General features: G+C 49.7%; 1 protein-coding gene across 2 annotated transcripts in view; it reads left to right on the top strand.

Annotated features, from left to right (window-relative positions):
- The window catches only part of SEMA7A (semaphorin 7A (John Milton Hagen blood group)), a 58,164-nt gene extending 49,218 nt beyond the window's left edge, over nt 1-8,946 (top strand). Inside the window, exons 7-13 of one of the 2 annotated variants that reach the window (XM_060279003.1) lie at nt 140-318; nt 1,219-1,327; nt 2,340-2,526; nt 3,292-3,407; nt 4,535-4,701; nt 5,098-5,171; nt 5,785-8,946. In XM_060279003.1, the coding sequence (XP_060134986.1) occupies nt 140-318; nt 1,219-1,327; nt 2,340-2,526; nt 3,292-3,407; nt 4,535-4,701; nt 5,098-5,171; nt 5,785-6,167 (1,215 nt within the window). In that variant the 3' untranslated portion in view covers nt 6,168-8,946. The remainder of the gene's footprint in view (nt 1-139; nt 319-1,218; nt 1,328-2,339; nt 2,527-3,291; nt 3,408-4,534; nt 4,702-5,097; nt 5,172-5,784) is intronic. The other variant, XM_060279004.1, reaches the window with a different exon arrangement.
- Nucleotides 8,947-14,122: the final 5,176 nt, after the last annotated feature.

Below are 14,122 nucleotides of genomic sequence, written 5' to 3'. Positions count from 1 at the left end.
CGTATTCCTGCATAGCAGGGGGTTGGGCTAGATGACCCTTGAGGTCCCTTCCAGCTCTACGATTCAATGATTCTGTGAAACTGTGCTGCCATGCATTTGGCTAGCTGCCAACCCCTGACCACCCTTCCTGTTTCTACAGGGAGACAAAGGAGGCACCGGCTCCCTCTCGGCTGCCAAGTGGACCACCTTCCTGAAAGCCACCTTGCTCTGCGTCGACTCTGACACCGACCGGCACTTTAACCAGCTGCAGGACGTCTTCATTGTGGAGTCTGCCAAATGGTCTGAGACGAGAATCTACGGGCTCTTCTTGAATGAGTGGTGAGTGCCTTGCTCCGTGGTGAGAGGCAAAGGAACGCTAAGGTCACATCAATACTTGGTGGAGGGGCTCTACTATTAAGCTCTGGCCTGCCCCCAAAGGGCTTCCTGCTGCTGATAGAGACCTGCTTTTCCTGCCCTGCCTGGGGAATGAACCTTCAGGCAGAGTAGCTGCTCTCTGACTGAGCAATGACCCCCCAGTGTCACCGGACATCAGATGGGTGACTTCAGGAGGCAGGGCCTTTTTCAATGGTGGCACCCAGGTTGTGCAAGGCCCTCTGGTAGAGATCTACCTGGCTCTTCCTTTTAAAAGGTAAAGGACCCCTGACAGTTAAGTCCAGTCACGAACGACTCTGGGGTTGCGGTGCTCATCTCGCTTTACTGGCCATGGGAGCCAACATTTGTCCGCAGACAGCTTCCAGGTCATGTGGCCAGCATGACTAAGCTGCTTCTGGCAAACCAGAGCAGCACACGGAAACGCCGTTTACCTTCCCGCCAGAGTGGTACCTATTTATCTACTTGCACTTTGACGTGCTTTCAAACTGCTATGTTGGCAGGAGCTGGGACCAAGCAACAGGAGCTCACCCTGTCGCGGGGATTTGAACTGCCAGCCTTCTGATCGGCAAGCCCTAGGCTCAGTGGTTTAGACCACAGCGCCACCCGCATCCCTCCTTTTAAAAAGTGGCTTCTGAAAACTTGTGAACATTTCAACGAGCTTCTAAGAATTGATCTGATGTATTAAGAGATTATCATAGTCCCCTGTGAAATGCCTGTGTTTTCACTAGTGTGTTTTTAACACTGTCATTTTTCTTCCCATAAACTGCTTTGGTAGTTGTGCTGACAGAAAAGCAGAGCAGTAAAAAAAAAAAAATTGGATCCCTTGCTTCTCATGCTTATCCCCAGGGAATATTCCGCAGTCTGTGTCTATTCTGTTGGTGACATCAATAAGGTCTTCCAAACATCACCTCTCAAAGACTACCACAAGAAACTCCCCCCTGTGAGGCCTGGGCAGGTAAGGGAAATGTTAGAGGGAAGGGTTGCAAATTTGCCTCTCTTGGTGGATTTATCACTGGGGCATATCCTCTAGCCAAGTGGTTCTCAAACTTTTTGGGGCCACTGCCCCCTTGGTTCCACGAACTCCTTCCCAGTTCCCCCTCTCGCCTCCAGAAAGCATTATTCAACATAGCAGTCATTTATTCATTTATTCATTCATTTATTCAAAATCCAAAATCCAAAAAACCAAACCAAAACAATTAATTGAACAAAATGAATGATGATGGTCCAGGTGTACCAACTTTTCAAAGTCTGATACTACATTTAGTCACAACTTCACTGTTCTTAATGCGATGTGGTTTCCCAAAGTCTGGTTTAAAGTCACTTAGCAGGAGTCTACCTCCTGCCTCTTAGTGCCCTGCAAGGGAATCCTCCCTCCCCTTCAGGGATCACTGCCTGCCACTTTGGGGAGCCCTGCTCTAGTCAAAGGGTGACTAGATGTGCAGAACTGAAAGGGGACTCTGAGAGCTGGTGACTGTGCCGTTTTTGCTGCAGTTTTGCCCGTAACTGACAATGGGTAGTGGTGACCTTTAAATCTGGAGGTGGGGAGTTTTGAAAAGAACTGTACAATCCTGTTATGCGTTAAGTAGCAAAGGTTGGGAGGTTGGGAAGAGACACTTGCAAGCTTTCTGGGGGCAAAAATTCCATATCACTGCCATCTCACACAGTGCAAGCTTTTTTATTTTATTTTAAGGAAAGCAAGTTTCTAGTGCTCAAGGCTCAGAGAAGCTTGCAGAAGTGCCTGTTGCCAGTCCAGAAGCCAGAAAGGTCCTTGGAGCCAGGGGTGGGCCATTTGTGGTGCTCCAGCTCCCACCATCCCTGACTGGGACCTGTGCTGGCCATGGCTGGTGGTCCAGAGGGGGGGCACTGGTTCTCCATCTCTGCCTGGTAGGATCCAGGGCTGGTGCAAGCAAGATGCAGATCCTTCTTGTCACTCCTAATCTGGTGGCCTTATCCGTCCCTCCCAACAGTGTCTAGAAGGAGAACAGCGGACCCCCCAGGAGACCTTCACAGTGGCCGACAGCTACCCTGAGGTGGCGCGCAGGGTGAAGCAGGAAGACATCTTGTATCACAGCAAGCATCGCTACCAGCAGATTGGTGTCCACAGAGCCCTGGCAGCGGATGGCGGCACCTACAGCATCCTGTACTTGGCCACAGGTACGGCCAAAGCTGCCCCTCGCTTGGCATCGCTGAGCAACTTACTGAGCAACTTACTGCCCTTTTCTCTGAAGCTGTGGGAGGGAACCTGCGGCCCTCCAGATGTTGACTACAACTCCCATCACTCCTGGCTGTGTGGGCCATGTTGGCTGTTGGCGGATGAGAATTAGGGCCCAATGACATCTGGGGAGCACAGGTTTCCCTCCGCTCAGGCTGCGGAGCAATCAGCCCAAAGCAGTCCTGGGTCGGGATTTGAACCTAGTTCTCCTTGGGACCCAGGTGGCGCTGTGGGTTAAACCACTGAGCCTAGGGCTTGCTGATCAGAAGGTCGGCGGTTCGAATCCCTGTGACGGGGTGAGCTCCCGTTGCTTGGTCCCAGCTCCTGCCAACCTAGCAGTTCGAAAGCATGTCAAAAGTAGATAAATAGGAACCGCTACAGCAGGAAGGTAAACGGCGTTTCCATGTGCTGCTCTGGTTTGCCAGAAGCGGCTTTGTCATGCTGGCCACATGACCTGGAAGCTATACGCCGGCTCCCTCGGCCAATAATGCGAGATGAGCGCGCAACCCCAGAGTCGGTCACGACTGGACCTAATAGTCAGGGGTCCCTTTACCTTTACCTCTCCTTGGGCCGCACCCAGCCACATCTGGAGGACTACAGGTCTTACCTTGCAGCCTTTATCTCTGCTCTGTCCAACCAGCATCATTTCCCACATTCCCGCTACCTCCTTCCAGCTTCCCAACCTTTTCTTCTGCCCTTTAACGCAGACAGAGGAACCGTCCACAAGGTTGCTGTCTTGCCCACGGGGGCCAACAACGTCCTGGAGATCCAGCCTTTCCTCTCTCCTGCTGCCATTCGGACCATGACTCTGGACAGTGAAAGAGTAAGGAAAAAAACCCTTTCTTTTCCCTTTGCCTGCTCCATGCTTTATTTCATCAAAGTTCTAGGCCATTTGATTGCAAACTGCAGGCAAACTCCCCTGACTTATTCCATTCTGGGTCGCTGGAATGCTGCTGACCCGCCAGGGCCATGGCAGAGCAGCAGTGGCTGGATCAAAAAAAAATGTGCAGAGGATCTGAAAAATGCCATCGTGCTTTTTCTCTATGGGCTGGAAGGGGCCTCATCTCAGAATAAACATGCAGATATCACAGAATGCTAGTGTTGGAAGGGGCCACATGGAAGAAGAAGAGTTTGGATTTGATATCCCGCTTTATCACTACCTGGAGGAGTCTCAAAGCGGCTAACATTCTCCTTTCCCTTCCTCCCCCACAACAAACACTCTGTGAGGTGAGTGGGGCTGAGAGACTTCAGAGAAGTGTGACTAGCCCAAGGTCACCCAGCAGCTGCATGTGGAGGAGCGGAGATGCGAACCCGGTTCCCCAGATTAGGAGTCTACCACTCTTAACCACTACACCACACTGGCTCTCATGGGTCATTTAGTCCAGCCCTCTTCAATGCAGGAATCTTTTTGCCCAGTGTGGGGCTCAAACCCACAACCCTGAGACTAAGAGTCTCATGCTCTTTTTTTCTGAACACAAGGAGAATCTGTTCTGGGGTGACATAAGAGGAGTCCTGCTGGATCTGACCAATGGCCCACCTAGTCCAGCATCCTCTTCTCGCAGTGGCCAAGCAGCTAGCCCTTGACAAGTCGGACTTGAGCCCTAGAGCCCCTCTCCCCTTCTGTGGTTCCCAGCAACTGGTATCCAGAAACATCTCTGCCTCCCAGCTGTGGGGGCAGAGCAGAGCTGTCCTGGCTAGGAGCCATTGACAACCCTCTGCTCCTTGAATACCAAAGGGATACCCTCTAATCACCTTTTCCTCTGCAAAAGTCGGAGCAATTCCTGTGTGTCACTCAGTGGCTGTTGCTTTTCCTGTTAGGCTGACGTTTACCCATTCTCTGGGTACAGATAGGCTGGTCCATGGTGCCCTCCAAGAATATGCACGAGTCATCTCTTAGTCCCGCTGTTTGGAAAGAGCTCGGTGCAGCTGTCGCTTTATTTTATCTTGCAGAAGCAGCTCTTTGTAGCCTCTGGGAGTGAGGTGGTTCAGCTGCCCATGGCTATGTGTGGGGCGTATGAGCATAGCTGTGAGAGCTGCATCCTGGCAAGGGATCCTGACTGCGGATGGATCAACGGGAAATGCACTTCTGTTTACGACCATGACCAGCATGGAAAAGGGTAGGTCCCTCCCCCCCCCTTCATTTCTACTTTTGACAGTTGCACATTCCATAGCTACATGTTCTCCGGCACATGCAGGCATGCGGCAAAGCAAGGTGACAAAGCAGACTTGCGCCATCCCGTTTGAGGGCACTTCTTGAGGACACCTTCCTGTATGCAGAGAGTGATCATCTCGGGGCGAGACATTCTAGCCCTACCTTGTTGCTGCTGAGCTAGCTTTCTGCTTGCAGGGAACCCTTGGTGAAGCATTAAAAATGTATTTGTTATTTAAATACATTTATGTGTCAACACTGACACCTGGCTCCCAACTCCCGTCTTGGATTAGAGGGGCCACTGGCCTGGTCCACCAGGGCTCTCCTTACATTCTCTCTCTCTCTCTCTCTCTTTCTCTTTTAGCACACTGCTACAGGCTCTAACACACAATCCTGTTACGAATATTTGTTCATCTCCAAGCCACAGCACTGCTAAAGGTAATGTTTGCAAATGAACCATTTTCTTGCCCTTCCTGAAGATCGGGAACGTGGAGCCAGGCAGCCCTCCAGGTGCTGCTGGACCTCACCTCCCATCACCCCGACCATTGGCTGTTCTGGGTGGGGCAGATGGGAGCTGGAGTCCGACAGCTTTTGGTGGGCCACAGGTTCCCCCAGTCCTGTTTTAGATTTGGAAGGAAACCAGTTGGCCAGCTAGTCCAAGCGTGGATGGTGCCCCTTTTGATCAGTGTTGGCCTTGCTAAACAATAGCATTGGGCTAGCGGTGGTCCCTGATCTTGACCATTGAGCATGCTGGCTGAGCCTGGTGGGAGTTGTAGTCCATCAGGTTGCAGGAGGCTGATTTAGGGACCCAAAGGCCATCAGCACAACAGCTGGCAAGCAAGTAGATGGATCTCTTGAGCAGGAATAATGTGCTGTGATTCAGTAGCTAGGGATTTTAAGTCAACCTTGGTCCCATCATGACCCCACAGCCACCCCAAAGGCCTCCTGATGGTTGCTGTTCCACACCGGGGTGTGCAAGGGGTGATCTCTCTCTCTCTCTCTCTCTCTCTGTCTGTCTGTCTCTCATCATCTGCTCTTCCTCCCTGTCCAGGTGATGACAGCCAGCACTGTGAGAATATGCCTGTGGCACCAGGCGCCCGCTACTACCTCAACTGCTCTATCAAATCCCACCATGCCACTTACACTTGGCTCCACGACAACCAAGCAGTTGCGCACTGCGGATCCGGCCATCGCCACTGCATCCACTTCATAGAATCTATGACGGACGAGCTCTATGGCACTTACTCCTGCGTTTCCCAGGAGGACTGGTTTAACCAGACGCTTGTGGCAGAATGCCTGACGAAGCCCTCCAAGGTGAGGATGCAGCTCAAGGAGCCCAGGAATACGATGGCAAAGGACCGGGCCACCCAAACATATTTGTCCCTCTGGCCAGGACTGTTGCATATGGCAGCCGTCATCTTGCTCACCCATTAAGGACTTGACCACCTGGCTGCCTCCCAACACAAGTGACCAAACTGTACCTCTTTCTAATGTGTCTTTCTAATGTATTGTGGGGTGTCAGAGATGCCGTTTCCTGCATCAGAGCAGGAACTGAGATGGGGGAAGCTTCCTGGCCGGTTAAATCACAGATGTTCAGAAATCCTTTGTGTGATTTCACTGGATGAAGGCTATTTATTTTTATTTATTTATTATATATATATATATTTAAAAATCAGATTCTCTTTTTGTGGGGAACAAAATCAACAAGCCTCAGGGCTACTTGTAGGCAAAGATGTTGGAAACCCTTTTCAAAGAACTTTGAAGGCAGGTGCCGAGAATGAAACGGTAGCCCCCGGCTGCGATGCGATGCCGGGCTTTGAAGGTGATTTTTTTTTTGTGTCTTAATTTCTGGAAGTCAGTTCACATAGAGAAGAAAGAGGGAGATCTCACAAATGTGTTCCCAACTCTGAGTTCTACCTCTTCTCTCGTGTACATGTGCTTGTGAGTAGACCAGCAATCTGGGTGTGGGTCTGTTTTTCTTCTTCCTTGTGGGGAACGACTGTCATGGCTGGGGGAGCTCAGGGTCTGCATGCAAAAGCCGCAATTGCTGGCATCAAAAAGAAAAGAGGCTCCAGCCTCTTGAAGCCTTAGAGAGCTGCAGCCGGCGGCTGAGAGGGTGCTGAGCAAGGTGGTTCGGTGGCTGATTTCAGAGTAAGGCAGACGTCTGTTTCTCTGCTGGATGGACAGGTAGTTTTCTGCTGCCAGCACCTCCAAGGGATGGGCAAATGAGTCTCTTTCATTTCAACCCCCACGTGAGTCCCCCTGATCTCTGTTCTAGCCAGTTTTGGGAAGGGGGGGGGGAGATCCACATTTAAGTGTGTATCTAAAGACAAACTACTTCATATATTCTCTCTTTTCCAAACCAGAACCAGCGTGGTGTTGTGGTTAGACCAGGCATCCCCAAACTGCGGCCCTCCAGATGTTTTGGCCTACAACTCCCATGATCCCTAGCTAACAGGACCAGTGGTCAGGGAAGATGGGAATTGTAGTCCAAAACATCTGGAGGGGCGAAGTTTGGGGGTGCCTGGGTTAGACTGTCAAACTAGGACCTGGGAGAGACTAGGGTTTGAATCCCCTGCTCTGCTATGAAGCTTTTGCTGCGTGTGACCTTGAGACAGTCACTGTATCTCTATCACAAACCTACCTCACAGGGTTGTTGTGAGGATAAAACAGGGCGGAGGGGAACTGTGAACAGCCCCTTAAGTGAAAGGTGGGATGTAAATGTAATGATAAAAGGAATTTTTTTAAAAAAGGGGGGGGACAGATTCCTCATCCCTGTTTTGTGCCTTCAGTTACATCAGCAAAAAACCAAAATATTTAATCTAACACCTTGCATATATGTATTCCAAGTATGCTTTCCTTGATGTCAGAACCAATGAGTCTTGAAAGCTACCGACCGAAGGGTTTGCAGTTAGGTTGTAGCTAAACAAGGAGGGTCATTGCATGGGCAGCAGTTGCCAAGCAAGGCTGCTGGCCGCCTCTGCCACAGGGCAGGTTGGGAGAACCTTCCCCACCAGATTAGTTTTGAGAGCAGCAACTTTGCTGGGGGAGCGTTAGTGGGGGACGTTTGATTTGATTTGCCTTCAAACGCAAACCTACCTCATTCACACTTCCCCAAACAGCTGTCCTGTGAAGTTTGCACTTCTCCAAATTTTGCAGCGCAGTTTTCCAAACAAAAGAAAGTGTCTCTTTGGGGGAAAGTGTGGCCAAAAATGCATGGATTGGTGAAGGTGGCATACCCCAAAACGCTGTTATGCTAGGGAAATTAGCTTGCAAAAAAAGGTCACTCTTTGGCGGGAATGTAGATGTTTGCAATGTTCTGGACTACCGTAGATGAGCATTTGGGTCACTTCCGGTGAAAGTTCTATGAAATGCAGGCTAAAAGGTTGATAAATTTTCATGCAGATTTAAAATAAAATAAAATTGCAAAGTGATGTAGAAACGTAGCAAACTGAACTTTAAGACAGAAAATCTTAGGAATGTAGAAAAAAATGAAATAGAAATTCAAAAGCATAGCAAATGGCTTTCAATGACTCCCTTGCCACCTGGAGCAAGGAGGCCAGTTTCTGGATGAGGTCTAATCTGTGCGCTCTGCCTGCTTGCCTTTGCTTTGCGCCACTGTTGAGTCACCATCTGTGAACGAGTCCCCTCGAGCATAAACTGTGAAATTTAAGAGTGTTCCTTTTTGGCTTAGCAAGGGATGGTTCCATAACTTTGCTTTCAGGCCAAGGAGACAACACTCCATTGCACTACAATTTAAAAAACCGTTCTTAAGCTCCATTCCTCTTAATTGCAACGAATTTTCTCCCCACCCATGCACTTTAAAATAGTATGACTTATTAACATAATAACATACTATTTGTATTTTGCTTTGTAGCCGAAATAATGTATTTTTAAATAAATAAAGCTTTGTCAAAATCAACTGGAGAAAAAGGTGTTGCTTCTTAGCTTCTCTGGGGGTGCTTTTAAGTCACCTCTAGACAAATTAAGGTTTTGCCATTGTAGTTGATTGGGAGGTCTTGCGCAACAAACCCACTTTCATGGAGCAGAGGGCTATCGATGACTACTACCCCCATTGGCGATGCCCTTTCCCAAGAGTTCGAGGTAGCAATGCTTCTGGATACCTGCGGCTGGAAACCGCAGGAGAGGAGAGGGATCTTGGGCTCAAATGCTGCTTGGGGGTTTCCCACAAGGGACGTCTGGTTGGCTACTGTGAGAACAGCATGCTGGACTAGAGGGGCCATACAGGGGCGGACGTAGTGGGGGACGGGGGATGGGTGGGCCACCCCGGGTGCCACACTGGGATGTGTGTGTGACAAGATGGCCCCTGTCTCCCCCCAGCTGTAGAGCGGCCGAGGGTGTGTGCAGTCAGTATGGGTGCTGCTTGCACAGCGCCCGTACAGGCTGCCGCTCTCGCCAGCCACCATATGTGTTAAGTTGTGGGTAAGCATAGCAGACGACACAGCAATCTCTCCAAAGCAGCTCTTTATTTGGAAGCTGGAACAGAACTGAACCGCATTGCCGAGCTGGCCTGCTTTTATAGAGGCTGGCTCAAACAATGTATCAAACATAATTCAAAGTTCCCTCCTAAAGTTCCCTCCTAAAACAGCTGTCAAGGACCTGAGGACCTGAGGGAAAACTATATACACTAATACATAACAATATGGGTGCCTCTTGCACAGCGGCTGTACGGCTGCTGAGTGTGCGCACTCTATATTGATGTTGTGTCTGTGTCACCGAGTGGTTCGCCCCGCCCTGGATGCCAGAGAGGGTTCCTCTGCCACTGGGGCCATCTTTGGTCTGATCCAGCAGACTCTTATGTTCTTGTGTTCCCCAAAAAGAAAGCGATGAGAGCAATGCACTAGAAACTGGGGGAAACACTTGCTCTGACACAACGGTCATGTCCATGTCATACGTTTGAAGCACTCAGAAACCACTTTCACGGTCGTGGTCATTCTCCCCTGCAAGAATCCTGGCCGGCTCCACCAGGCACCACCGAGCCCTATTGCAGGGGTTTTCACATAGAGGAAGCAGAATTCTGTTGCACAGGTCATTGGACTTCCCACCCCTTGGGAGTGCTGAACATGGGTATTGTTGGAGGACAATACATTTCTGTTAAGTCTCAGGGAGTTTCCATCTGAGTGAGATGGAGGGGTTTCCTCCTCCTCCGGTTCCTCAAGGCTGCCATCCTTTAGATTTCCTGACTTTCGTTCTTTAAAAGCCCAAAGCCAATTCCAGAAGGGACTAGAAGCTTGGGAGCTGTTGTTTTGGATTTGGGCCCGTTCTTGGCTGTGGGCTTGGGCCACTCAATTCTCTTGGGTTAATTTTTCTTTCTCTCTGTTTGAAAGGTTTTGTTTGTTTGTTTGTTTCTATGTCACACTTCATCTGAGAAACACAGGGAGGGCAGTTTACACTATAAAAACACAAAAAATACACAAGATAATAACAGCCAAAACAATAGCCCTCCCCTGCCAAAAACGCATTTTAAAGGCTATAGATCAGGCACGTCCAACAGGTAGATCATGATCTACTGGTAGATCACAGGGTGTTCCTGGTAGATCTCTGGCCCCTCAGTGATCTACTCCCCCCCTAAAAAAAAGCTCTACAACTTTGGCTTTCCTAAAAAAGCTCAGCATCTTTTGCTTCCTAGCAAAAAAGTGGGCCATCAGATTAAGTTCCACTATCGGACTGGGGATTCAGGTCCCTCAACTGTGTTTTATATAATCAACTTTTGATTATGTTCTGTTTATATCGCAATGCTCATTCAGTTCCATTCATTCATATATTCAGTTCCATTCATTCATTTGCTCCCTAAAGAAAAGCTCAACCACCTTGGCTTCCCCAAAAAAGCTCAGCAACTTTGATCCATCCAACGACAATGGGTAGATCACTGCCAGTTTTTTTACACTGTGAGTAGATCACAGTCTATTGGGAGTTAGATGTCCCTGCTATAGATTGTTTATTTAGCCAAAGGCCTGGTTGGAGAGAGACATTTTAACTGAATAAATGTAAGGAAGCAGCCAGGTGAGAGCATTCCACAGGGGAGCCACTGCAGAAAAGGCCTGTTCTCATGTTGCCGCCCCCCCCCCCAGTCCCCTTGTGGGGTTGGGCACATGAAAAAGGGCCGTGGATAATGTTGTCTTGCATCATTTCCCCTGCGAAGCTTATTTTGCTCCGAGCAAATCCATGCAGATTTCCCCCAGAAGGATCAGGGTGTGAAAGAACTCCTGCGATCCCATCCTGCTTCAAGGTGGAGTTTAAATGCTTGATAAATGGTTTTGTGGTGGGCTTTCCCTGCATGGAAATTATCTGAAACTGTTGGGATGGAAAATGCCCCGCACTTCATGTGTGTGAGACGGATGACCCCTGTCCTAATTTTCCTGGGCGCCAGGTTCCCACACACAAATATATCAAGCTGCCTTAAACTCAATCAGACCACTGAGCCACATGGCCGGGACTGCTTCCTACTCTGGTAAGCAGCCAAGGGGACCTTCTGCATATGAAGTCTGGGTTGTGCCCCCGAGGAACAGCCATCTCCTCTCGAAATCCAGGATTCTCAGCAGCTTGGCTGGCATTTCGTCTTGCACCCTAAGCAAGAGTTGTACCCCTAACAATGACAGCAGGTGGCTTGCCCTCTTGTATGTCCTTTTCACTAAAGTACTCGTTTTTATGCACATGTTTCCCCAATATAGGCATTTTTTTAAATGTTGAGTGCTTGGAGAAAGGTGGCTTTTGAAGAACTGCTGTGTTGCAGTTCTCATACTGTTTTGTAAGGTGCAAATTTGATAACTTGGCTGTTAAATGTGAATAATAATAATAATAATAATAATAATAATAATAATAATTTATTACAGTATTTATACCCCGCCCATCTGGCCAGGTCTCCCCAGCCACTCTGGGCGGCTTCCAACAGAAAAATAAACCACAGTAATCTATTAAACATTAAAAGCCTCCCTGAACAGGGCTGCCTTCAGATGTCTTCTAAAAGTCTGGTAGTTGTTTTCCTCTTTGACATCTGTTGGGAGGGCATTCCACAGGGCAGGCGCCACCACCGAGAAGGCCCGAGAACCGAGAATTTATCCCCCATTCCTGGGGGGAGGGTGTGTCCTGGGGAGAGTCTCATGGGTCACTCAGAGGGGGTTCCCCACGCCCAGATGTATCCCCGATACCAGTGGTGCCCAAAGTGGGTGCTAGTGCCACTGCCCCTTGGGGGGAGCAGTGGGAATACTTTTGGGGGGGGGAGCTCTAAGAGGCAAGGGGTAGTAGGAAGAAGTGCTGGAGGTAGAAATGGCTTTGAGAAGCCAGTATCCCTGGATCAGATCAAGTCCATCAGTTTTGCTGGATTAATTAAACTAAATAGTTTTTAAATGGATTTTGAAGAAATATGTGATTAAGTGTTGCTTTTTTGAATTGCTATCTTAGGGCAAACTGCTTTTCTGAATAATGCTTTCTATAGGGGAGGAGTCTATGAAACCAAGGGGGAAGTGGCTCCCAAAAGTCTGAGCACCACTGCCCTAGACCTTTGACTGCAACTCCCCAGGGATGCAGGCCGCATCCTGCCCTCAGCTCACAGCTGCTTCCCCCCCCCCCCCATCAGACATGCAGGTTCCATGGGGGAATGTTGTGCCCAGGGCTTTAAGCCAGGCTACCTCAAACTCGGCCCTCCGGTTGTTTTGAGACTACAATTCCCATCATCCCTGACCACTGGTCCTGCTAGCTAGGGATCATGGGAGTTGTAGGCCAAAAAACATCTGGAGGACCCAGTTTGAGGAAGCCTGCTTTAAGCTCTCTGACTCACTTTGGGCCGTGTCCAAGGTGAGCAAGTCATGGAAACGTGAGCTATGACACAGAGCCAGAGAGCTGCCACTCTGGAGCCACCCAACCTGTTGGTGGGAAAAGTCATCAGACAAGGAGGCTGAGTGACGGAGACCAGCAAGATTCCCCAGTGACTCATTGCCAGAAGCACCTGCTACTAATGGGAGCTGCCTCACGCTGGGCTTGGCAGGGAAGCCGCTCCTCAGGCAAGCGCCACAAAGTGTTATGCTCATCCAGTAGTTTTCTCAAGACTCAAGTGAGTAAGACGAGTGAGTCCCGCAAGATTGAACCACCTCATCTAGCATCCTGTTTCTCGCAGAGCCAAATAAGGGGATTAGGGGAAACCTACAGCCAAGAACCCAGGTGGCGCTGTGGGTTAAACCACTGAGCCTAGGGCTTGCTGATCAGAAGGTCAGTGGTTCGAAACCCTGTGACGGGGTGAGCTCCCGTTGCTTGGTCCCAGCTCCTGCTAACCTAGCAGTTTGAAAGCACGTCAAAGTGCAAGTAGATAAATAGGAACCGCTACAGCGGGAAGGTAAACGGCATTTCCATGTGCTGCTCTGGTTTGCCAGAAGCGGTTTTGTCATGCTGGCCACATGACCTGGAAGCTATACGCCGGCTCCCTCGGCCAATAATGCGAGATGAGCGCGCAACCCCAGAGTCGGTCACGACTGGACCTAATGGTCAGGGGTCCCTTTACCTTTTACAGCCAAGAAAGACTGGCAGAGTGAGGCCATTTTCTGCTCTGGACTTAGTGGCTATAAACACGCTTTTGCGCTTCCTTCAAAATGTGGAAAGCCACTACTGCCAGATTTGGGGACAGAAGGCCCCTTTTATGATGCTCCATCTACCATCCTTGACCGAGAGCTCTTCAGATGTTGCAGCAGTCCAGGGCTGGGGCTTCTTCCTGCATTGCAAGGGGCTGGCCTAGATGACCCTTCGGGTCCCTCCAACTCTGGGGGGGTTCAGCATCCCCCCATGACTGATGCTCTTTGGGCTCTGAGTCACTGGGTGCAGCTTTATAGCTTGGATGTTTTGCTTTCAACTTTTCTTTTGGGGAAGAATTTCCATTTGAGGTGTGAGCTAAGTTCCTTACTTGGAAAGAATAAGCCTTCCCCAAACGATTGTTCCACAACTGGCATCTGCTGATATTGTGTTGCGGTTCCTGTTATGATAAAAGCGACCAAAATGAGAACTGGCAAAAATAGCCCCAACATTGTTTGGAAAGGCTTCCTTTTTGCCCAGACACAGCAAGGAGCAAAGCATGACTCTGCCAGACCCGTGGCGAGGAACGTGCTCCGTTCGAGGGCTGTCCTTCTTCAGGGGCCGTGCGCAGGGTGGGAGTGGGAGGCAAAATTGGGACTTCTCTTGTGCTTGACCCAGAAGCTGCAGTTGGAACTGTCCGCTGCAGCACAATTGCTGACAGGACCGAGGCCATGTCAGCACATAAGACCTCTGCTGCTCCTTTGCTACCAGGTCAAGTTCAAGGTGTTACTACTAGCATGTAGATCACCTCACCCAACATGCGCCTACTCATGCGCCGAGACCACATAACACCGGTCTTGAAAGATCTA

Source organism: Zootoca vivipara, chromosome 9, assembly GCF_963506605.1.
Source record: "Zootoca vivipara chromosome 9, rZooViv1.1, whole genome shotgun sequence".
Lineage (NCBI taxonomy): Eukaryota > Metazoa > Chordata > Lepidosauria > Squamata > Lacertidae > Zootoca > Zootoca vivipara.
This window is presented reverse-complemented; position numbering and strand designations above follow the sequence as displayed.